Genomic DNA, 25,387 nt, shown 5'->3' with positions numbered 1-25,387 from the left:
GTTCTGATTTTTTAAATCATATTTTTATCTCATATTTATTAAAAACCTAAATAAGGTTTTAAATTGTACTAGGAATACATAAAATAAAAGTTTTTTACTTAAACATTTTCCAAAATTGTGACTAATAATCAAGTCTTTAAGATGATTTCCAGTCAGTTTAAGCTGTTCAAGCTAAATTGCAACGTATTATTTTACACTGCAGTTAAACTAACGCATTTAGTGAAATCCATGCCAACTCCTACATCCAAATTACCTTCTTATTTACATTCTTCAAGTTACACAGGAAGTTAAGAAAGAAACAGCAATTTCTTTTGAATTTGAAATGCCTTACCTGTGCATAAGAATGCAAGGTACTGAGAGATTTAAGATTATAGTCAGTGAAAGATTTTATCCTATGTGGCTTTAGGGCTACCATTTTGAAATGAAACATTTTCTTGATAAAATACACGTATTTTAACCATCTTTAATAAAGAGAAAAAGATGATTGAATCAAGACTCAGGAGACCTGGGAATTTCACCTTAGACCCTACCACTTCTCCATGTAAAATCTTCAATGCTTTACTATTGAACTTAAATTAATTCCAAAATCCTTATTGTGGACCACAGTGTCTTACATGGGCAGCCAAAGAGGTCTCCCTGTTGTTCTTTGAGTATGCTATGCCTTTTCTACCTCAATGTCTTGAGACCTTTTTTCCAGCCAGGCTCTCCTTTTCAGCTACGGTCTCTCACATTGTCCTGTTTATTTCCTTCACAGCACTCACATTAGTCTGTGATGATTTTTCTTGTTGGTTTATTCATACACTGTCTCCCTCACGCCACAGAATGAATGTTCCAGGAGGGCATGGACATGGTCCTAGTCACTGCTATGCATCTGAAGTCTACCCCTGTGTATCTGTTAAGTGTCATGGATGATAACACTAGATTTTCCACCAATTGGCAGACCACTACCTAAAACCAAATTTCTGATAGCTGCATCCTTTTTCCATCAAACCACAATTCATAAAGCACCTTCTATATAGATGCTAGACATATGGGCAGATCAAGTTGTATGAGTCAGGTCCCTGCCTTCAAAGAATTGTGTATAATCTATTCAAAGATGTAAAACATGTCCTGTAATTGAGTAATTGTAGAAGTTTTGCCTTTTAAATTTCATTGTCCATATATGTTCATTAATGGTATATATAAATGCAATTTATTTGTATGTGTTTATCTTGTGAATTTGTCTCTTTCTCCTTCATTTCTGTCAGCTTTTGCTTTGCATATTTTGCAGTTCTCTTATTCGGTGCATGTACATTTGGGATTGTTATGCCTTCTTGGTGCACTGACCCTTTTATTATTCCTTCTATTAATATATAATGTCTCTTTCTGTCTCTGACGATTTTCTTTGCATTGAGGTTGACTTTAATTGGTATTTATATAGCCATTCCTCCTTTTTTTTGATTAATGTTTGCATGATATGTATTTTTTCCATCCTTTTCTTTTGACTTGCCTATATCATTATATTTGGAATGAGTTTCATGTAGACGGTATATGGTTAGGTCATGTTTTTTAATTCGCTCTTCAAATATGGACCTTTTAATTGATGTAATACAATTTTAACCTTTTACATAAATATCATTATTGATATGTTACAGCTTGTCTGCCATTCCTGTTTGCTGTTTCTGTTTTTTTTTTCTGTAACTTTTTCTTGTCTTCTTGTTCATTACTATAACATCTTTTTGAATTCTATTTTGTTTTATTCATCACAGTTTTGAACGTATCTGTTTACCTAGCGTTTTACTGGTTGCTCCAGATATTAAATTACATACAACTAACTTATCTGCTGGTAGCATCATTTTATCAGTTCAAATGAAATGTGGAACCTTAACTTACTCTCCCTTTACTCTTCTCCATTTATATATATAATTATTTAACTGTTTCCTATATGTGCATTTAGAGCCACATCAGACAATCTTATAAGTTGTGCTTCAGTCATTAAGTATAATTCAGAGGATTCATGAGGGGAAGGGAGGTTTATTGTGTGTGTGTATATATATATATATTTTTTTTTCTTATTCTTGCTCTTTCTTCCTGACATTCTTGTTCTTTTTTTTTCTCTCCTGATGTTCCACTATTCCTTTTTCTAAAAAAATGTTTTTTCCTTTCTGTTTAGAAAAAGGACATTATTCTAGAGTAGTCTGCTCTAGATAGATTCTCTTAGTTTTCCTTTATGTGGGAATATCTTGGTTTCTCTTTCATTCCTGCAGGGTAATTTTGCTGGATGTAAGATTCTGGATTGTTTTCTTTGATCAGTTGAAAATGGTGTCACTTCCTTCTGGTTTCCATGATTCCATGAGAAATCTTGTGTTATTTTACATTTTTCTCTTATAGAAAAGTGTCATTTTTTTTTTCTTGTTGCTTTAAGGATTTTTCCTTTGACTTTAATTATCAGAAGATTGACTATGATGTGTCTTAGTGTGGATTTCTTTGGGTTTGATTTGCTTGGGCTTCAGGCAGCTTCCTGGATCTATAGATGTCAGTTTTTTTTGCCAAATTTGGGAAAAATTTTTGCCTTATTTCTTTGAGCATATTTTCAGCCCTACTTTTTCTCTTCTATCCCCTAAGACTTAATTGACACAATGTTGTAGCTTTGTTATAGTTACATAGGTCTCTGTAGCTCCTTTTTTTTTTTTTTTTCTTTTTCAATTTGTTTTCTCTCTGTAGTTCAGCTGGGTAATTTCTATTGTTTTATCTTCCATTTGCTGATTCTTCCCTCTGTCCCCTCCATTCTGCTTTTTTAGCCCATTCATTGATTTTTTAAATTTCCTTTATTGTATTACTCAATTCTAAAATTTCCATTTGGTTCTTCTTTATACCTTCTATTTCTTTGCTGAGACTCCATTTCATTTGTTTTAAGCATGTTAGTAATTGCTCATTGAAGCATTTTTATAATGGTGGCTTTAAAATCTTCATCAGATAATTCTAACATCTCTCATATACTGATATTGGCATTGACTGATTGACTATTTAAATCATTTTGAGATTTTCCTGATCCTTGACATTATTAGTGATTTTCTATTGAAACCTGGACATTTTGAGTATTATGAGACTTGGGACCTTATTTAAATCTTCTATTTTAGTTGGTTTTCTTTGACACGTCTCTGGGAGGAGTAAAAGGAGAGGATGCTACCTTGTCATTGCCCAGTGGAGGTAGACATCCAAGCTTCCTATCTAGCTTCTGAGGGCTCCTAAGGAGCATATACCTCATTACTGCTGTGCAGGAATGGGAGTTTTAGCTCTCCAGGAGGCCTTCACTGACACTGCTTGGCTAGGAGGTATAAATGTGCCTTCTTACTGTTCCCATGTGGCTTTCATGGACACCATGGTGGAGTGGCCTCCTTATCACTGAGTGGTGGTGAAAGTTTCCTCTAATAACACACCAGGGAGAGGTGAAAAAATACCTTATTACGGCCTGGTAAGAGGGACAGTCTGGGCTCACCACTCAACCTTTGGTATCGTGGGTCGGGATGGAGTTACATTTTTTTTTAAATGACGTTTGGCCACAGCAGAGCATTATTTAGTAGAACTTTGCTGTCTTGTTAGGCTGCCTCTTTCCTAGTTCTTGGCTAGAGAGTCTCCTTCTAAAATTCAAATATCTGCTTGATATTGTCCTACTGGTCACCTGCACTTTCTTTATTTAAATTGTTTAGGACCCTTTTTCCTTTCTGTTCTTCATTTTGGATAATGTATACTGTTATGTTTTTCAGGTTCTGTAATTTTCTAATGATGTAATCTGCTGTTAGTCCCAGTTAGTGAAATTTTTATTTCAGATCTTGTATTCTTCTTCTCTAGAAATTCCTTTTGGTAACTTTTAATACCTTCTATTTTTCTCCTTATTAGATGATTTTTTTTCTTCAAATGTTCATGCATATTGGGTTTATTTATAGTACCGTTTTAGTATCCTTATCTGCTGATTTCATCATCACTAGTATTTCTAAGTCTGTTTTTATTGAATGAGTTTTCTCCTGGTTATGGGTCATAATTTCTTACCCTTTTTGCATGTTTATTAATTTTTATGTGATACAGAACATTATGAATTTTACATGGTTGAGTGCTGGCTTTTGTTGTTTTCCTTTAAAAGTATTGCACGTGTTTTCTGGATGCCAAGTTACGTACAGGTACAGGCTCTTCCGGGATCTCTACTGAATGCCCCATATAGTTAATGACGTATCTTCAATCTGGCTGCTGAGAACTGGTTCCTGGCTATCTGTGTGCTCTGGGAATTGTTTGGCTAACAGGTATCCTAATTTGTCTTTCCAGTGTGTCATTCTTTGCCTTACTTCATGGAGATTTACCCTATGCATACACGGAATTACATTTAGTCAAAGGATCATTTATTTACATTTAGTTCCGTGTATACACAGAATTGCATTTGGTTCAAGAGGACCATCATATAGATTTCTGGAGTTTTTTTCCTCTATACAACACTCTCCCACCACCCCAGCCCCTTTGCAACACTCCACAAATTCTATTTGTGTTACCAATCATGAACTCTGATCTGCCTCTTTAATTTAGGAAAATCATTGAGCTCTCCTTTGGTTTCTCTTTCTTGTGCTATAATCCAGAAATTTCCTCCAGCAAAACTCAGAGCAGTAATTTAGCTTTGTTTCTCTTCGCTCATGGTTCTACCTCCTGTGCTTTCTGTTGTCCAATACTTACAAACTGTTGTGTCACGTGTTTTCACCTGGTTTTCTAGTTGTTTATGGTAGAAGGTAAGTCCAGCCATGCTACTTTTTCAGGGTCAGGATCCATGCTTGGGCAGGCCCCATTTAATGCTGCCATGTAAAGGACACTGTCCTTTATCTCTAAACACAAAAGAAGCATTAGAATCTTGACTGAAAATAATGTTTGTGTCCCACATGCTACTTTCAAATGTCCTCCTCTAGTCTGCGACCAAGAATAAAACTGCAAGTTTATAGCCAAATGCTTCATTGTAGGAGATTTTTTTTTAAAATGATTCTTCTAGAGTCTAATCCATATGGGTTAAGTTTGCAGTTAAAATCAGTCTCAAAAACAGAAGGGACTTTTGACAGTGCAGTGGTTTGCTGTAGGGAGGTTATACGTAGCCATTTTCTGGAAGGATAACCCCTCAAGAGTTGGAGACCTCGGGCACCAGGAAGGCATTAAGAGCAACAGGAAATTAAGTAAATTTAGAGAAGAGGTTTCCAGGGGTGGTGGTTAATGAGAAGAACATATCAAAGATATATTGCAATCTACCTTACAATCTTAGATCTGGTGGAATTGACCTCTCACTTTTTAGAGTTAAGAGGAGAAGTTACCTATCCCATTGTCTTAAGAGCTGGTGGTAGAGGATATGGAAAGTAAGTTTCTGGTATAAACATCGCTGTGTAGGTCAACATCATTTTCTTAACCTGTGACAAAATGTACAGATACAATCAAGAAAGCAAGCGAAAACAAAAAGGTCCAGCAAATTATATTTTTTGTGAAATTGGGGGGCAGATTGAATCTGTATACTTGAACATAAGAGTTTCATGGAGAGCTGATACTGAGCAGAAGCAACACAAGGAGAAAAAAGATGGGGAAAGATAAGAAAAGGAGGAAGGAGATAATAAAGATTAGAATAGAAATCAATGAAGTAGAGAATAGAAAAACAAGAGAAAAAATCAAACCAGAAGTTGGTCCTTTGAAAACATTGATAAAATTGACAAATGCTTAGCTAGACTGATAAAGGAAAAAAGAGAGGTGACTTAAATTACTAAAGTCATAAATGAAGGCGGGGCCTCACTACTGGTCCCAAGGAAATTTTAAAAAGCGCAAAGTAATACTATGAACAGCTGTATCACAACGAACCTAGATAATTTAGATGAAATGAATAAATTCCTAGGATGACAAGAACTACAGAAACTGACTTTTGAAGATATAGAAAATCTGATTAGACATATAATAAGTAAAGCTAGACTTATCATAGTGACCATTTCATAATGTATTTAAATATCAAATCACTATGTTGTACAGCTGAAACCGACATAATATTGTATGTCAACTAGATTTCAATTTTAAAAAAAGGTAAAAATAAGTAAATAAAATGGTATAGTATTTGCATGTGACCTATACACATCCTCCTGTGGGGTAAAAAAAAAAAAAAAAGAGGGCTAGAATTAGTAATTTTAAAACTTTCCATAAAGAAAAGTTCAGGCCCAGATGGTTTCAGTGGTGAACTATACCAAACATTTAAAGTATAATTAGTACATATTCTTTACAAATTATCCCAAAATACAGAAGAGAGCAATTCCCAGCTCATTCCATGAGATCAGTTGATACACTGATACCAAAACCAGGTAAGGATATCACAGGAAACAAAACTGCAGACCAATATCTCTTATGCATATTTTTACATATAGATGTAAAAAGCCTCAACAAAATACTAGTAAACCAAATCCAACAATGTATAAAAGGGATTATGCATTATGATCAAGTAGGATTTATGTCAGGAAATCAAGAGAGGGTCAACATCTGAAAATCAATTAATGTAGTGTAGTATACTGTATAAAAAACCATCTCTCGATAGGTGCAAAAAAAAAATACTTGAAAAAATCCAACTCCCTTTTATGATAAAAGAACTCAACAAACTAGAAATAGAAGAGAACTTCCTCTACCTGATAAACTGACCCTATGGAAAAACACACAGATGACATTATACCTAACAGAGAAATCCTGAAAGCTCTCTCCCTATAACCAGGAATAAGACAAGGACATTTGTTCTTTCCACTTCTATTCAACATTGTACCAGAAGTTCTAGACAGATCAAAAAGGCAAGAAAATAGGAGCCATCCAAATTAGAAAGGGGGACGTAAGGTTTCTCTATTTGCAGATGACAGGATCTTATAATAGAAAATCGTAAGGAATCCACCTTTAAAAAAAAAAAAAACTATTAGAACTAATTAAGAAATTCAGCTAAATTGCAGGATAAAAGATCAAAATATAAAAATCAATTGGATTTCTATATATTGGCAATGAAAAATCTGGAAGTAAAATTAAGAAGCCATTCTGGTTTACAATAGCATCAAAAAGAATAAAATACATAGGAACAAATTTAACAAAAGAGTGCAAAAATATTTAATGGAAACTATAAAACATTGTTGAAATAAGTTAGATACTAAAATAAATGGAGAGACACCTCATGTTCATGGATTGGATAACTTAATACTGTTCGAATGGCAATAATCCCCCGAACTGACCTACAGATTCAATTCAGTCTCTCCCTGCATAAAAGCAAAGATCAGAACAATGTATATTGTATCTGTGATTGATAGATAGGTAGATAGATAGATAGATAGATAGATAGATAGATAGATAGATAGATAGATAGACAGACAGACATTTAAATTACTTATATTTCATAAAGAAAGTCTGGAAGGATTTACAATAAGCTAATGAAAGCATCAATGTATGATAGTGGTTGGGTTGGAACCGGGTGAATGTGGGCATATGGTAGCTTTATATGCTGTTCTGCTTTTTGTATTCTGTGCATTATTTTTAAAAAGGGAAGAGGGAGCAGGCAGGAGTAGAAATTCGCACCCCAACAACTGTAATGTAGTCAAGGCTGATACAGAGTCAGGCCAGAATCACTTAACTCATCAATTCAATGTATAAGCTCTGTGTGGAGGTATCCTTGGTAGGATGCGTGGCCTCGCATTCCTTTGGACGTCCCGAGAATACGACTAAGACTAACTAAGACAAGAGCAAGTGAGAGGAGAAGGAGGTCGGGGCTAAGTCTGGTGGAATCTGAACTTCCCTATGCCATCTCCATGGCAGCTGTAGCCAAGAATCTCCCATGTCGCTCTGGTTGGCCTTCTCCTCACACCGAGGTTGCTTAGCCAATGGCATAGGAGATCTAGAGGCAATAAAAGGCTTATCTGAGAATAACTGCTCCTCAGAGGAGCAGAGGAGGTGGAGAGAGAAGGAGGAGAAAATGCGAAGGTAGATGGAGATGTTCCTGCTGACTCTCTCTAACTTTGGGTACAAGAGCACAGCAGACATACTTTTGAGAAGCATAAAGTTAGCCAATTCTTTGGCTTTGATCTGCATTTGGATTTGTTCAGATTTGGGAGCTCAGATCACAAAATGGGAAGCCTTTTGTTGAATTGGTTTCATCTGAAAGTGGGGAAAGAACTTTCTGGAGTTTTTCCCCTCTTTATATGAGAAACCCTGTGGTCCTAGTTCTCTTACCTCTTCCACACTTCCACTCTGTATTTCTTTCTAAAGGTAATGAATTGCCAACTATCACTGCTGAATTGCTTTCAGAGGTGGACCCCTGCACGGGTAGGAATGGATATGCCCACATCTGTCAGAGTGAGAATGGCTTGGCCAGGTGTGCCTGTCATCCAGGGTACCAGCTGTCTGAAGACAAAAAGGCCTGTGCAGGTAGGACGTTGAAGCTGATGGATTAATTGGGTAATTGTTTGAAATTTTGTGGTAATTCAGTTTTGAATAGTCAGAACAGCTAGGAGAATGGTGTTTTCATTTATGCTTAAAAAGGAACATTTATATTCTTATTTGATCATTCTGAAAGGTATTTTATGATACTATAAAAACGCAGTGAAATTTTTAGTTACAAAAAAATGATCTGGTGTGGTTTCAGAATGAATGCTTTTTGCTTTCTTTTTCTCATTCTGCAGTTAATTTCAGAATTAATATTTCAAAACCTTCCATAACCGCACAGGGAGTTTTTTATTACATGCTACAGAAGGTGGGGATAACCTTTGAAAAACAAGTATGTGCAAATGAGTGTTCTCAGAAGTTAGGAATAATTAAAACTGAAAAAAAAAAAAAAGAAACTCTATAAATACAAGGTTACATATTTCTGTTTCCTAGAAATAGCAAAACAGACATACTTCAATTCAAAGATGAAAGTGATAAATTACTTCAAGACCAGAACTGATAAATGAAGCCATTCCTGTGGGACAGTCTTTGTTTTAATAACTTCTGAGAAATCACAGAATCCTTCATTTTTATCACGACTTTGCCATGAAATGAGAAACAGTTTATTTGGATTAATTATGAAAATACAAAATGTTTCCTGACTTATGGGACTGATAAACACTTTGCAAAATTGCAAAAGAATTAGATACGAAAATTAGTATTAAGTTAGGTTTTTTTTTTTTTCTTTCTTTCTTTAAGCCAAAACTAAGATAAAATTTTTGGTGGTGTTAACATACTTTTCTGACAAAGAACATTTCTGTTTTGGTCCTCTGTTTACATAACACCTACCTTGCTCAACATCTGGTAAAGAATAAGATCTCATTCAATATTTGTAGAAAATTGATAAATACATACATATATAGATATATACATATGCACCTATATATATCTATGTAAAATCTTTTTCAAATTTTTATTTTAATATCTGGTGCGTTATTCCTAGGAAGTCTATCCCCAAAGGCACTGCCTGCTTAGGGTTTTACAAATACCTTAGAAGGAGTACTTGTCTCAAGAGTCCTAATGGGGATGACATGCTGGCCAGTATAAGGAGGAAGTTCTAGTTGGGAAAATGATGGTGAGACCTGTCCACTTAAAGGGAAGGAGCAAGGACTACCTGGGCTACAAAATGATGTTACTTGACTATCGGTGTCAGGAGAGAGAGAGGGCACCAGTGTTTAAATGGCACTGCCCTGTGACAATCATAGGTACAACATCCACTGTGGATTTCTACTGATGACAGCCCCAGATCTGCTTTGTGTATGACCACTTATACTGTGTACTTTAAATCAGAGAGATAGCATTTTCGGTGAAGAATTTGATATATATTTCTAAAGACAAATTACAATGACTTTCACTCTGTAGGGGATAGAAAAGGCCTATTTGTTTGTTTGTTTTCTGTTCTCTTTCTTTGAATTGACAGATATTAGTAAGTTCTAATAGAGAGAAGTGTTTAAGAGCCTAAGACCAACACTAGAGTTAATGTCATTAGCAGTTGGTTTATTTGCACATATGGAGCCTATGTGATACTTTATTGTTACACTTAATGTTGGCGGGGGGTGGGGTGGGCAGGGGATGCTTTCCAGTTCATTTTTATAGTTTACAAATAAATTTTAATTCCAGCTTGGAAGTCACCACTACTGTGTATCTCTTTCTGCAGCCATCAACAAGTGTGCTGAAGGGCTCGCTCCCTGTAGCCATCGCTGTGTGAACACAGTGGGATCTTTCATGTGTGCCTGCCACCCTGGCTTTGAGCTGGGAGCTGATGGAAAACAGTGTTATAGTAAGTGGCAACAGTTGCAGCCCAGGAAATGTGTGGCATTTTACAAGTGTTAAACAACAGTAGTGAACAAAAGAGCTGCACTGAATATCTTGCCAAAGCAGAAGCTCCTGAGAATGTTTGCCACTGGGGTAGGGTCGGGTGGGAGCTGAGAAGGCCAACCTCTTTGTTTTAATTTGAAGATGCAAGGGTCCAGAGTCCATCGAAAGTGGTTGGCATCATGATCCACAGCGTGGACCGCAAGGGCTAAGTCTCAGGTCTTCCGGCTAGGGGCGCTCTTGGACCCAAGGCTCTCCTTTGTGAAGAGTCTGTCTTCCTTCACCACATCTGCAATGAAGTATTTATGGAACACTAGTAACTACGTTGTAAAACTCAGGGAGAATGAACTAGTGGGAGAGAAGGAGCCAGCAGCACAAAGAGCAGCTCTAGATTGTGGTACCGTGTCTCATTTCCGGTCTCAGTTCCAAAGATGCTCTTCCCAGTTCTCTACATGTTAGTAAACCATCCATTCCAGGTCGAAGCCAAAAATCCAATCATGCAAAATCAGTAAGGGACTGAACTGAAACTGAACAAGGATCTTTAGGTTCCAAATATTCTACCCTTTCAAGTTCATCATGTATTTGTATATATCATATGTCTCTTTATCAGTTTTAACCAAGGAAGAGGATAAAAATGGTGATGAATAGAATAAGTAATGTTGTGTTCTTACCTAAGCTCTCTCGTGAAGAGACATTTTTAACTTCACTGAATTCTTCATTCTCCTCCACTGCATGAAATTTTATGTTTCTTTAATGCCTGGGTGGCCAACGTAGCCTTAAGGTCTGTTGGTATATTTCTACTGCTTAAAGACAGTGCAGTTTCGCTACAGTGATATTTGTCTTTTAAAGAGCAAACTAAATAAAATGGGAGAGAAGAATTAACTACTAATTAGGATACAGCTTCTTCTGAAGTGAGTCTTTCTCTCAGTGCCCTGAGGAGTCCTTTCAGGCAGAGAGAAATGTGGATGGGTTTTTCTTTCTTATAAATATTTTGGCTTTTTAATGTGGCCAGAGGTTTAGGAGATGAGTATATTTTACAGATGCCTGAAATAAAATCTTCTGCAATCTGACTGGTGCGTTCCCAGTTATCATGAAAGAGGGGGCCATTATTGCTAATGAGTTATGAGGTACAGGCCTTCTGTAGAATTTACTTGGGAAAGCAATTTGCCCTAGAGTTGAATACATTTGGTAGAAGTGTATTTTTACATTTATTTCCCTTATGTGAATATTTGGCTAAGTTCTTTGTGTAGCTCTCACCAGACCTCAGTGTTTACTAAGTGACTTACAAAACTTTCTTGGTGAAAACTGGTATTTTGAATTGTTTCACAACTTGTAGGTGGAGTAAATGTTTTCAGAACATGGTGATGTTTAACAATGAATTATGTGTCCTTCATATAACAGTATATTTTAGGTGAATATTGTTTTAACTTCGTTTTAGGGCAACAGTATTTTGTATTTATATAGTGTCTTCTCAGAGGCCCTCAAAATACTGTATAGCATATACATCAAATCCTCAAAATATAATATGAATGAACTATCACTATATTGTGATTAGAAAGTGGAAAATTCCAGATCTCACGTGGTTAAATAAAACTTCCCCCAAATTAGCAAGCAATATATAGTGAACTTAAATTCCATACATATTTAATTCATATATACTATATCGAGTAAATAATGACTATTTGCTACATATGAAAAACTATAGGGATCATTTTTAAAGTTTTTTTTTTACATTATATATTTTTAAAAATATGATGGTTAAACATCATTTTCATCTGTATCAGGAACACAAAATCTCAGCTTACTTCCGGTGGCCAGTTATAGATCTGAGTATGCACTGGTTTTAGTCCCATACTTTTTATGAAGTTACTATAATGTCATTTATATTTAAAGTAAATTACACCAGCAGTCCTAGAGCTGCATTGATCACTGGAGAAAAAAAAAAAAAAGAAACAAGAATAGCAGCCAGAATTTGGAATGTTTCCCTAAAGAGTATGTTAACATATTGTGAAAAATATCAGTTCCCTTAATTATTTCAATCTCTCCTTTAGTTTTCTAATTGTACTTGGTCCTGAACTAGCTGTTTCTAAACCCAAAGGCGTTCTTATTTTCAACAACAAATTGATTCGCATAATCCTTCTTTTGTTTATTTAATCATTCAAAACCTGTTTTTGAACATCTGTTATGAGCTGGTAATACAAGGCACAGAGGAGTGACAGGGATGTGCACTGGGTGCTCTGGGAGCACCCTCTGCCTGCTGTAGACTGGAGGCTGGGGTCAGGAGGATGGCTTCTGTGCTGTGACTGCACAGGGACTGTAGCAGGTACCTTGGCAGTTTGAATGGTGATACAGGCTTTCAAGGGATGCCACAATCTCAAGTACCCTTGTCCTGTTCTTTCCCATATTTCTCCTTTCAAAGGATTTAAGAGTTCAGAATGGAAGGAAATGAATCAGTGTAATCACTCTCATAAGAGGTGTGTCCAAGCTACACAAATGAAGAACAAGAGAGGCCAAATGGTGAAAAGAGCAAAGTATCTAATTCCTTATTTTAAACAATGATTCAAAGCATCCTTTTGTTTTTCATTTTCTCATTTAGAAAATGATTGATCATAATACCTGTACAGTCAGGACAATTGGCATCCATCTAGTGAGGCTGAAGTCCCCCCAGATGCCCCAAATTAGTGGCACGTACTGGGATCAGCAAATTGGTTTTCAGAGTAATAGTATGTTTATGTCATAAGTGACTCTCATATATATCAAACTGATTCGCACACTGGCTTGATACTAGTTACATGTAATCAGCTAATTCATTGGTTTTGTGCTATTTTTAACAGTATTTCCATGTACTCATAGACTATAAAAAGGACAGGCAATAACATACCATTAGCTTGAGAACAGAAATGTCAACTGGCAGACATCCTATTTGCTTTCTGATCATTGATTCAGTACATACATTTTTTTTATGTCCTAAAGATACTGAGAATTCCCAGAGGTGAGTGCCCTTTAAGATGTGTTTAAATTACCACTGGTGAACTCGTTACCTTCCTCCATTGCTCTGTCAATTGAACATTGTTTATAGATTTATTAGTATTTCGATACAGTACAGACATTTACAATGCTTAATAACCTTCAGACTTTTATGAGTTTAGAGTGTTAACAGGTTTCCAGTAAAGTCTGTCATCTTCCCAACCAAAAACGTGTACCCATGGTGGACATACATTCAGATTTCTCTGTTGTTATGCTAATAATCCTCTTTTGCTTGTTTTGGAAAGGGATTGAATTGGAGGTTGTCAATAGCTGTGAAAAGAACAATGGTGGTTGTTCCCACCACTGTGAACATACAGTTGGTGGGCACCGTTGCTCCTGTAACCATGGACACCGGCTTGATTCAGATGAGAAAACATGCATAGGTAATGTATGGTAAATGCCATCTTCCTTCAGAAGTTGTCCTGGATTCATTTAGCCCTTTCCTCTCTAATACTTAGTGCTGTAACGTAGCCACATCTCTCAAACTGCAAGGAGAAGTAAATTGAACAGTGTCTCTGGCTACTGGATAAATGTAAAAGAAATATTGACAGAAGATATTATTGTGTTTAGATATTTACTTTGAAGTTAAAGGAGATTTAAAACATATTAACAATATATATGGACTTAACAGTTTTATTTCTGGAAACTGTTCCAAGGCTTATCTAACCATTTAATGTAATTCGTAATTCAAACAACAAATGCTACCGCGCACCTACTTCTCTCCATCTCAAACAGAAGCTAAATCACGTGCACAGGGTTTCAACTTGGTGATGATTTGGAGGCGTGTTCACCTTTGTTGTGGCAGGTAACTACATTCCAAAAGAAAATTTTAAAGGGTATTATTCTTTGGAAGTCACAGCTCAAGCCCATTTTTAATGGATAGCTTTTTCAACATATTAGAACTTATATCATTTGCGACAATGAGAAGAATAAATTCCACCCCAGCCTTGCTTTATAATGAAATGTTTAATCTAGAACTTCTGAGAAAAAGAAACATCTACCAGAAATAGGGAAAGCATCAAACTGTATTACTATATGCGCGAGGTCTAAGGGAACCTACAAGCCTCTAAGGCAATTTTCCGTTATTCAGGAATTACGATACCATATTTGCTTGTTTTCTTTTGTGATACTTTATATCGTCTTTCTTAAAAATTACAATATGAGTACTAAAAAAATTTTTTTGACCATTTCATGCTACTCAGTATGGTTAGACATGTTGGAGAACCATAAAAGAGAAGGTAAATTTCAAAGGCCTAAGCACTTGGGTTTTTGGGTTTTTTTTTGGCACTACTGTGACAGAGTGAACTTCAAGGGATTTTGAAGTTCTCTGCTTTCATAAATTATTTAACCAAAACAATGTCATTACTTGTGTATCTTGATCCAATATTACCTTCTACATTTCTCAGAATCTACAGTGTTTAACTTAATGAAACCAGGTGCTTGCCTTACCTCTTTTTATGTAATGAAAAATATGCTTATGATTTTCCACCTTGCTAATATTTGTTTCTTTGGGGGAAAAAAAAGGGCTTCCTTCCGTCTTTCCTCCCTCCCTCACTCCATTCCTTCCTACTTATCTTTCTCATCTGACTATTGGATAAGGGAAAATGGAATTTTGCTAAACCTTTTGTTTGCAGCTTATAATTTGGTATCTTTTGTTATTCTTTGAAAAGTACAATTCAGTAAACTTCTTATTTACAGCCAGAAAAATCGCATCTGCCAGGGTCAAAATGTAGAAAATTGCATATTTATGAGATTTCAGCAGTCAACATGACAACATTATGTTCTTTATGGCTCAAATTTATTTCATTTTCCAACAAATAAATAACACTCATTCCTAAAGACCAAATATTCACTAGAGTAGAGGCAATGACTTGTTTGGCGTGTACATATACATGCTTTGCTTCTTTGCTTGAGAACAGATAAAAGCCATGGATGCTTTGTAAAAACATTCATGCATGAGGGAAATGAAATAATTTTCCTTTTATCTTATTTTAGGATCAACTTTTTTTTACATGAGAACATAAAAATGAATGTGAAAATAAGTCATCCTGTCTGTATGTGGTCAATCTTGCCCAAATGCCAAAATCTATTAGGGCTGAAATCTAGAAATGTGTTAACACAATTTGAAAGACAGCTACACAAAATGCAAGTGTCTGACCAGCAGTAAATTCACTAAATTTAACAGTGGGTAGTGATTAGAAAAAAGTTTTATTCTTATCTTTGAAACTTTGTTCAGTGACTGTGTATGGGGGATAGATACAGAAGGTCAAGTTTTTTTTTAAGGTTTACTTTTGATGCTTTTCTGAAATCACAAGTGAAATGTTTAATTGTTTTGCCTAATTACAATTAATGCTCTATTTATGATTAGGGCTAAATTTTTATGTACAGGTGAATTTCTCCACAGCGTTGCAGTATCTGGTATATTGGCCAGTGTAGGAAATATATAATCATCACAGAGGAGGAAAAGTAAAAAGAAAAAATAAGCAAGCAAAGATTTTACCACATATGATCTGAAAAGGAATAAAGAAATTTAGGAAACAGGTAATGTAAGGGTTGAAGAGACAGGACATTTTAAGAAAGGATGGATGGGGTTTCAGATGAGTTCCAGACATGAGACAAGAAGTAGCCCAGAGGAATGATAACAGAAAAAGAATACAAAACGGATCATAAGATAATAGATGGAGGAACTCATCTTTCCAGTTACGTGACACAGTTGTGCTCCTTGCTAGTTGAGTCCAGAGCATCATGGGACAGGTATGTTTAAGGTTTTGGTGGCATCTGAGGAGACTTCTTAAAAAATCTTGAAATAAGAAAACCCCCAAAACATAAAAGATAATGTTTTAGATAAAATGAAACTGAATTTTTAAAAGTTTTTTTTTTTGTCCTCTATATTCTTACTATTTAAACCAAAGGACAAAGGAAGGCTTAATACAAGAAACGAAAAAAATATAGAGAGTTCTGTGAGTAGCACTGCTTGTGACATTTTGCAGGAGAAAGACTGTTTTGTGTCCAAATGACCTTCATTTAGATATTTTATGGTGACCCCTCACCTTAGCTGATGGATTGCATTTTCTTTCCTTCCTTTCTCTTGTCTGCATCCCCTTACATTGGTACCCTTTCCAAGGTTAATTGAGACACTGACCTTTTATATCTGTGGCTGCTCATGTAGTTATGGAGCAATGGGATTTTGTAAACTCAGCACTGACAGGCCACCCAACTTAACAGCTCAACAAACACAGGGGGTTGAACTGAACCAAGGGCATATAGCCAAAACCCCTGACTACACAATTCCCAGGTGTCTAGCCTGGATGTAGCATTGGGTGAGGAGTCTGTTGCTACTTCTTAGCCAATTCTATGAGAAATGATCACCTCAAAACAGGATAAGTTGATTATCCTTTGGCTGATAGCTTTCAATTTGAAGTCTTCTGGTGCGTTTTGATTTTCCCTAGGGCAATTATATCTTAGGAAGACATGTGCAGGATTATAGAATTCTAAAGACCTGAAGATCATCGCTTAGAAAGCTGTTTATCTTTGATAGGACATTCCAGGATAATGGTGTCACCGATTATAATAAAAATTTATCCCAGTCAAAGCATCATCGGAAAGTTCAAGCAAATGCCCTGAAATATTCTGTAATTTAACACATAATATTTAAAATGACCGTCTGCCCTCTCTCCAAATTGCAGTTAACCACTTCTCTTCCCAGCGGTGTGAATTCCTTTTGCTTGGGAATGTTCTTCCGTCTGAGGTTGGCTAAATGGAATTTTTGGCTCGTCTTCTCAAGTTATTTTGTTTTTTTTTTTTTCCTCTTCAGATTCTTTGTTTATTCAGTCAGATTGCTGTTTAAACTGGAAAAATAGCAGAGATCTCTTTCCCTGTGCTTATAAATGCGTTTGGAGATTATTTACATGCTTTTCAAGTAAATACCAGGCAGAGGGGAAGCATGCAAGACACATAAACCCAAATGCGGGCCTTGTTCTTTGTGTCATAGTTTCGTCAGTGTCTCTACTCTGCAGCCCAAGAAATAGAAAATGACGATGAGTAAAACTGTTCTCATTTAGAAGTGAGGCTGATCAGCACTTCTGTAGGTTGGCTGACTCCCTGTATCTTCAGTAACAGAGACCTTGCCCTTCAGACCCTGGCCAGTGTGAGTGGAGAAGCCTGCTGTGCCCAGCTCTGCACCAGCTGTTTAGGACGCTCCGAACGCAGCTGCCAGGAGGGCTGTGGGCTCAGTCCTGATGGCCGTGGGTGTGACGGTGAACTCCCGAGTCCTAACATGAAATTACTGATGTGATGGGGCAGTTCACGCAGGAGGAACCCTGGGGCAGAGGGTTCGGGTGGGAAAGGGAAGGCTTTGACACTGAAGTGACTTGGATCTCTCTGACGCTCTACCATGTGCTGTTGTGTGAACTTGGGAGACACCAAGTGCTCTGAGCCTCAAGTCTTCATCAGGAAGGTGAAGACGATAACGGCAGTAGTGCATCAATGAAGGAAAGTCATTCATGTAAAGTGCCCACCACCCAGATAGACATCGAGAAATCCCTCAACTAGACTAGCTATTGCGATTATAGTATTCACCGACCCATAAACCCCTTTACCTAATGTACTGTATGTGCACAAGTGAGAGATTCCGGCAAGCCATACACAGCACCCTGTGGTAGGAGTCATTCATGGCAAGCTTGACTGGAATCAGAAAGTTGATTACTGAGAGTCATTTTAATTAGAGGACCGTAGCAAAAGGATAGCCAGTTCATGAGCCACAGTCCAAATCTTTGTCAGAATCCTTTACAGATCCAATATGAATCTCGCTATTGCAAGTTTTAAAATGAATCACTTAACAGTTTTCCAACTTATTGGTTGAAATTGGTTCACTTACCTTTTAGATGACTTTTAGCTGATAGCTATATTCTTATAATATCATAGGAGAGTTCGAATTTAAGGAGTAAATTGAGTTTTTTATACCATTAAGAAGAGCTCATGCAAGTCATTGCTGTAAATTACTTTTAAAAGTTTACCTTAAATATATATGCTTTAAATTTTCATTTGTTCATGATTACCATTATTTTGGACTATAGTTTTCTTGAAATCAAAGCAACGATTAGAAGATTGATATCTATTTCAATGACAGTCAAATTATGAAAGAAGACTTTGATGCCTCAGATAAAATAGTGTTTCTTGGCTTAAATAAATGAATTCTTGAATTCTGTTGGGGATAATAGGTGTGTTTCTTCATATCGATGCCAAGCTCCCCAGCCTGGCAGTGTAGATAACAGCAGAGAACAGCCAACTATGATATCTATATATCCTAAACACAGTAGAGCATATTACCACTTACCACATCCCGTCCAATTAACGGGGCCAAAAAAAATTGACTTTCACGTACCATCTGCTCTTCAGCAGGATGAGCCAAGAAATGATTGTATGGCGTGAATGTACATCCTTGGGTACACACAACCACATGGGAAGGGTATCCACAATCTGAGGCCAGGCCTACAAACTCAGCTTCATAACTGAACTTATAGTATCGCGAACACATTGATCAAAGTCCGGGCTCAGACGTGGACAGACACCGCTAAGCCATATGAGAGCAAGGCCTGGGATTCTTCCATTTCTCAGATTTGTCACAGACCTTGTACAGAATCATGTATGGAATAAATGCCTCACCGTAGGTATTGAATAATTCAGTAGTGAATGAACATTCTGCAAAATGGTGCACAGCCTGAGACCATTTAATTTAACTTTTTAATTCTTCATTAAAACCTCATGAGCAAGCTCTCAGGAAGACCTTGTCTATGTAGACAAGCTATGGTAAACTTGGAAATGAGTGAAGGGAAAATAATTGGCCGGGTATACTGGAGGGAGAATTCAGGGCTATGCTTCTATATGGCAAAACATTATTACTGGTTAATAAAGGGAACAAATAGGCCCATGAGTTCATCACATCTATTTTATTTCTTGATGCCTAAGAGTAGACATTGTTTAAATTTTCTTAGATGTAGATGAGTGTCTGGATGTCAGTGCAGTCTGTGACCAACTGTGCATTAACTCTGTGGGGACCTATTAGTGTGCTTGTGAGGACGGCTACAGAATTGGAAGTGATGGAAAAACTTGCATCTGTGAGTTGCTTTGAAGAATTTTATCAAATCTCTTCTAAATGCCTTCGACCATCATCGTGTTCTTCAGGAGCATGGAGACCATCTATTCTCTAACTCAGCCTGTCCTCCCCTTTCTCTCTTCACAGGCTGAGATCTTTCTTTTCCTTTGTTCTCTCTGCAGCAGTTTCAACTCAGTGGCTCCCTGTTTCTCACCTTCATTTACAATAGACTGTTTGAAATGGTCTTCTCAAAGAGTGTTACCTTTCAGCCACCCCCTCCCTGCCTTGGCTGTCTACTTCAAACGCGCTCATTTCTCTCACTAACCCTCACTCAGTTTTTCCTTTTTTTAACCAGCATGTTGAATCCAGCCATTTTCCTGTGTGGTCTTCGCTTTAGATAATGATGAGCTAGAGGAAGAAGGAGAGGAGGTACACTTTGTGAGGTTTCCAGGTCTTCAATTCAAGAGCCCACCTCCACTGCTTCCGTATGTGGCCACCTCTCTGCCTCTCACCCACCAAGATGAAGAAGATAAGGAGGAGGAAGGAGAGATTCGAGGACAACTGAAGGCTTTGCACAAAGTTGGTGTGTGAAAGAATATATCTCATTATAGTCACCTCTTTTCTCTATTTTTAGATAATTCCCATAAATTCTTTCATAGACAATCACATTATCAATATTTAATGCCATCAAATGTTTTAAGGTGATGTTAGCAAGAAAAGTGGGACCAGAATTACTTCTTCAAAGCTTCCTATCGAATTCATCATCTTTTATCTTTCTTCCCTTTGCACAATAAATGGTTGCTATGTAGGTATGTATGAGGGGGTGCAGGGTGGTGGGGGCTGGTGAAATGCAATGCAGTGAAATGGAGCCAAAAAGTACTTTGAATTAACATAACGGAGAGAAGGATTGGGACCTTTCAGTTTTAACAGCTGAACCTCTGCTAGAAGTCTTTTTTTTTATATAGTTAGAATTTACCTGAAATAGCCTTAAAATCTAGACCCCTCCTGGATTTTAAAATGCAGAGAACCAATGGTTCAACATGCTTAAGTGGACCGAGAAAAAAATATCTTTACAAATGTGAGCAGTTTTTCTTATATATCCACACAACAGAGCTCAAGCATCAAATCACTTCTGATCAAAATAAATTAGCATAACCTCTTTCAAAAGTAACAGTTTGCTGCCAGTCTGCTGCTGCTTTTTCTTTTCTTTGTGAGGCAGAGCTGCTCTTTTTGTTCTCCCTCTATTCGCTGTATTTTAAGAGGATCAAAGCTTAATGATTGCTTTAAAATGCATTCAGTAAAATGGCAGATTTGTTTATATGCTATGGTTAATCATAATAATATCAATTAAAACATCTGCATAAAAATGGAAATGCTTTAGTGTTCCTTAATTAGACTCCTGATACTCTGGCTCCACAAAGTCAGAACAGAAATAGTTCAGGGCTCCCAAGGCAGTCAGAACTTGAGTGGCCAAGATCTAGAGAGGAGAGAAGCTTGGACAAGTATGATGGACAATCTGTGCTGCCTTCCCCCTTGCGCCATTTGCTAATGGATGGGCAGTGCAGGCAGAGAAGCCCGGAAATCTACAGACAGCTGCTGATAGGGGGAGGAGCTAAGCACAGTTAGCAGCAGTATCACAGCGCTGGAGAGGTAGAAGTTGGAATTCAGAATCTGCCAAAGTGGAGAGGCCTTGCTAAACATGGTAGGCTTTCAACTGGGACGTCTGAAAGACTCCACCTAGAGACAGGGGGAAAACTTGAAATGGAATAAGCCTTAAAACAACTGAAATCAAGTCTCTCCATCCTCATTCAGATTAAGGTAATTTCCCTCAAGAATAGGATGGAAAAACATATTCTGGTACACTTATGCAATAGACTACTACACAGCCATAAAAAATAAACTGTATACAGAACATATGGATGAGTCTCACAAACATTGTGTTGAATGAAAGAAGCGTGATACCAAAGAGTACGTACATACTTTATGATCCTATTTATATGACGTTCAAAACTAAGGGACAGTAATCCACGGTGACAGAAATCAGGATAATGCTTCATTTGTAAGGCTAGTGAGTAAGAATCATCAGGCCACCTCTGAGGTTTTGAGCTGCTGGTAATAATCTGTATCTTGATCTGGGAGGCAGTTACATGGGGTTGTTTACACTGTAGGGGGAAAGTAGGAAGTGAATACTTGAGTTTTGTGCACTTCTCTGCATATGTTTATTAAATTGCAATAAAAAGGCTTACTTAGGGGAAAAAACAAACAAACAAACAAAAAAAAAACCCTTTGCATCAAAAAGCCTGGAACAAAAAACACTAAGGTGCCAGGAACATTGATTATTTTTGTGTTCAGAAATCACTGGTAATTTCTTTCCCTTTTTTTTTGCATTCTTAAATATTCTAAATACTCTTTAGGGGCTACATTCCAAGCTCTATTTTAAAAGGTTTCTCTCTGCTCTTGCCTTTTCCTGGGACTCTTTAGGAAATAGGCCCAAGGATCACGTGTGTTTGTTTTCTCAGCGGTGGCGGGTTTCGTCTTCCCTTTCAGTGATGTAAACAGCGTGGGTCAACTAAGATGGCATCGCATTCCAGTCTGTTTAGATCACACCTTTGGCCGCGATTGCAGTCAGTGCTGTGCCAACTGCATGAATGGAGGCAGGTGTCAGGAAGGAAGGAGTGGGTGCTCCTGCCCTGCTGGCTGGGGAGGAGTTCTTTGTAATGAAAGTAAGTGATACATTGGAGATCCGGTAAGATGCGTTCTCCTTTGCTGCCAGCCAACTACCGGTGATGAGTTCTTCTTTACGTGTGTCCTCCCTAAAATGTTTTAACAGGGTTGACGATTGATCTGGGTGAAAAACCAATTTATTTGTTGTGGAAAAATATTGTCTACGAAGCCCTGAGGTTTCAAATGGAGCATGTGATTAAAAGGGGAGATTTTGTGTTCCCTGGGAAACTTGGTGTTCTGACTCTTGTTTATCCATGGAACGTAAAAGTTAATAAAGGATCCTAATATTCTAGGCCTATAAAAATCCCTCCATTTAAATAAATCATTAGGCCCTGGCAAGCTATTCCCAATGAAGACAAAGATGAAAGGATTTGTGTTACGAAGCACAACGAATGGAACCGCTTGACTGTTCGCTGCCGCTTTTTGTTTGTGTTTTCTTTTCTTTTTCTTTTAAACAATATGTAAGTACAGTCAATGACACTTTTAACCTTTTTATATAAATCTCTCATGAGAAAATGTCAACGATTGGAAAATAATACCTCTAATAAATTTTTTCCTTTATATTTTAAATGGAGTCATACTTGCAGGCACTAAAACTGCCAAGTAATAAAAACAAAATATATTGCCTGTCTTTATTTCTTCTTTCTCTTTTTAAATTTCCCTTATAAATTTTTTAATAAAAGAGTTTAGTCTTTGTGGGTGGCTCAGAAGATGACGTGAGCAGATTTGCTTTTGAACCCCCCACATATGGGAAGAAAGAAGACAAATGTTGTTTCTATCGTGAGATAGATGCAAAACTTGAGTTATAACATAGTGAAGTGGTTGCCCCAGAATTACTAGTTAGAGTGTTGAGGATCTTCCTAAAGCATTGCTCTGATCATGTTTCTCTGCTGCTCGTTTCAGGAGTGTCCCATTTCCTGGTGCATAAAGCTCACGCTTCTGATTCAGTCATTGGCAACCATCTCGTATCAGGCGCTCATAAATCCTTTTTTCTTTTTATCCACAACTCTTTGACCAGCTTATCATCTTCAGCAAACTAAACCACTAACTACTTAATGCTTTGGACTTTACAGCTTTGTGCCTTTTGCTAAACTGCCACCTTTGTTCATTGCCATTTATTGTATGAAGCTTTATTTGATGGCCCCAGACTAACCACAACTATTTATACTTTTGATGGATTTAAAGTCTCTCTCTCTCTCTCCTCTTTGGGTTAGAATTAGCTATGTTCCTATTCCATTTCCCTTACTAGACTGGGAGCTTATCAGCTTGACATAGTCAACTGTATAAAACTAGAATCAAATTAATGTTATTGCATGACTATTAGGAAGTAAATGTTTATCCTATATTGTAAATTTTGTTCATAAATATACATCATCCAAACTTTTGATACCTAACATGTCAGCATGAGGAAAGAAACTAATAATCTATTGCAAATGCATTTGGATAAAACACCTGTGACACTAAACTAATATAGAAATACTGAAAATGGAATTTCATGATATAATGAAAAGAACATGACCCCATCTTTGGCTTTGGAATCCCTTGAGGTTCTTTTAAGTGTTCACATAGTCCGAGGAGGCTGTCTCAGAAAACAGAAACTTGTATCTTCTCTGCATTTCCTCTCTGTCGTTCATTCTTGTTTTTTACAAAAATGAAAACAAAACAATCCAAACTGGAAAAAAAAAGTGCTCATAAATTCTTTAATGGAAAAGGAGAGTGAGAACACTTTCTTAAAAAAGTTCCTATAAACTGTAATAAATGGAAGTGACAAATCATTCATCATTAGTATTTCTAAGAGTATCAGCTCTTCAAATGCAGCAAGGGACATCAAAAAAAAATATTCTGCAGGGGTCTGGACAATTAGTTTTCCTATGGAGTGGCTCTTCTAGCCAGATGTCTTTACTGGTCTATAATTAAAGCAACTATATTGACGTCTTAAGAATTTCTTTAAAGCAATTTAAAAATTACCACATATTAATTTTAATGGCACATTTCAGAGCTCTGTTTCTTTTGAGAAGATTTTATGTTGACGATCTTATTAGTTATTGTGAGACTCCACCCAGTCCGAAGAGGAGATTGGAATATTTTCCTATGGCGAATCAGTGGGCTAGTATTACACGGGAGGATTCATGGCTTCTTCCAAACCACCCATCTACGGCCATGTTTGTTTTAAAATTTTCTTCTCCAGGATAATTGCTCTGTTTGGTGCTAATGAAGTATTTAGCAAATCCCTCTACTCCGTGATACCATATTCTTTTTGTGGGGGAGTGCCAGACAATAGTGTTGGTTTGCCGATGTTGACGCCTTGCTATAATCCAGATACCATGCAAGCTATTTAAACTTCCTTAGCTTTGTTTTTCAGGTCTACTTTTTAAAAAAATTACTCCACCTATAGCTGCTGTAAGAATTCAAAGACTTACTACGTGTAAATTAATAGTGTAGACCTCAACTGCTGTTTGCTGCCAGTTTCCTTCTCTCATTCCTTTTGTTTTCCTCTTTCCTTTTCATTGTAACCTCAGGCTTGAAAGCAAAGAAAAAAGTGGATAAGAAGCCAAGTTTCCATGTTAGCATCTGGAGTCATGTGGGTGGGTAGATAGAGGGGTTGATGTAAGTATAGTTTTATGATATTTAGCCAATTATGATAAAATGGCCATTAAGATGGTTACTGAAGTTACCTCAACAGCTGTATTTACTGAAGTTAAGCTAAAGTCATAGACATATCCCCCAATTTATTTATTTTTAATGGATTGCTAAATACTTCCCCCAAACCAACAAACCAGAAAACAAAACGAAACAGTTGTTTTCTTGACGTCATCAATCTTTGACAGTGCAGAATACCTTGAGGCCCCCCAAGACAGGCTTAGCTACACTCATTCCTCGTTAAAAACACATGACATTTTTTTTCTGCATATTCTTCCCATTTTTTCAAAATAGGGGATGCAGTTTGTTTCTCATTAAGATTAGTGACAGCTAAACAGCAAAGATGTCTAGGTAGTTCTGAAACTGTGGGTTAGAGTTTAAGGAACAGGTAAATTTTGCATGTGAACCTTGTTAGCAGTCCTTTAGTCTGCATGACTTTAACTAGCTGTATTCGAAATTCCCCCAGGAATGATGATGCCATTCAAACACTAGGAACATACCAGAGACCCTTCCCGGGTCTACAAGTTACAAAGATTTTAATTACTCAGAACCCATTCTGATAGTAAGACAGGCTCCCGGCCATCTCCCTTTGTACCACAGTGAGTG

The 25,387-nt window shown here is 37.0% G+C and overlaps 1 protein-coding gene across 2 annotated transcripts in view; it reads left to right on the top strand.

Moving 5' to 3' along the window:
• LOC102518431 (EGF-like and EMI domain-containing protein 1) overlaps window positions 1–25,387 on the top strand; it is a 497,761-nt gene that overhangs the window by 411,834 nt on the left and 60,540 nt on the right. For both annotated transcript variants that reach the window (XM_032484700.1, XM_032484705.1), the window contains exons 6-8: window positions 8,266–8,424; window positions 10,139–10,261; window positions 13,569–13,706. In XM_032484700.1, coding sequence (XP_032340591.1) covers window positions 8,266–8,424; window positions 10,139–10,261; window positions 13,569–13,706 — 420 coding nt within the window. The remainder of the gene's footprint in view (window positions 1–8,265; window positions 8,425–10,138; window positions 10,262–13,568; window positions 13,707–25,387) is intronic.

The sequence above is a fragment of the Camelus ferus genome, chromosome 1 (assembly GCF_009834535.1).
Source record: "Camelus ferus isolate YT-003-E chromosome 1, BCGSAC_Cfer_1.0, whole genome shotgun sequence".
Lineage (NCBI taxonomy): Eukaryota > Metazoa > Chordata > Mammalia > Artiodactyla > Camelidae > Camelus > Camelus ferus.
Note: the sequence above shows the minus strand (reverse complement) of the source record. Positions and strands in the feature narration are given on the sequence as shown.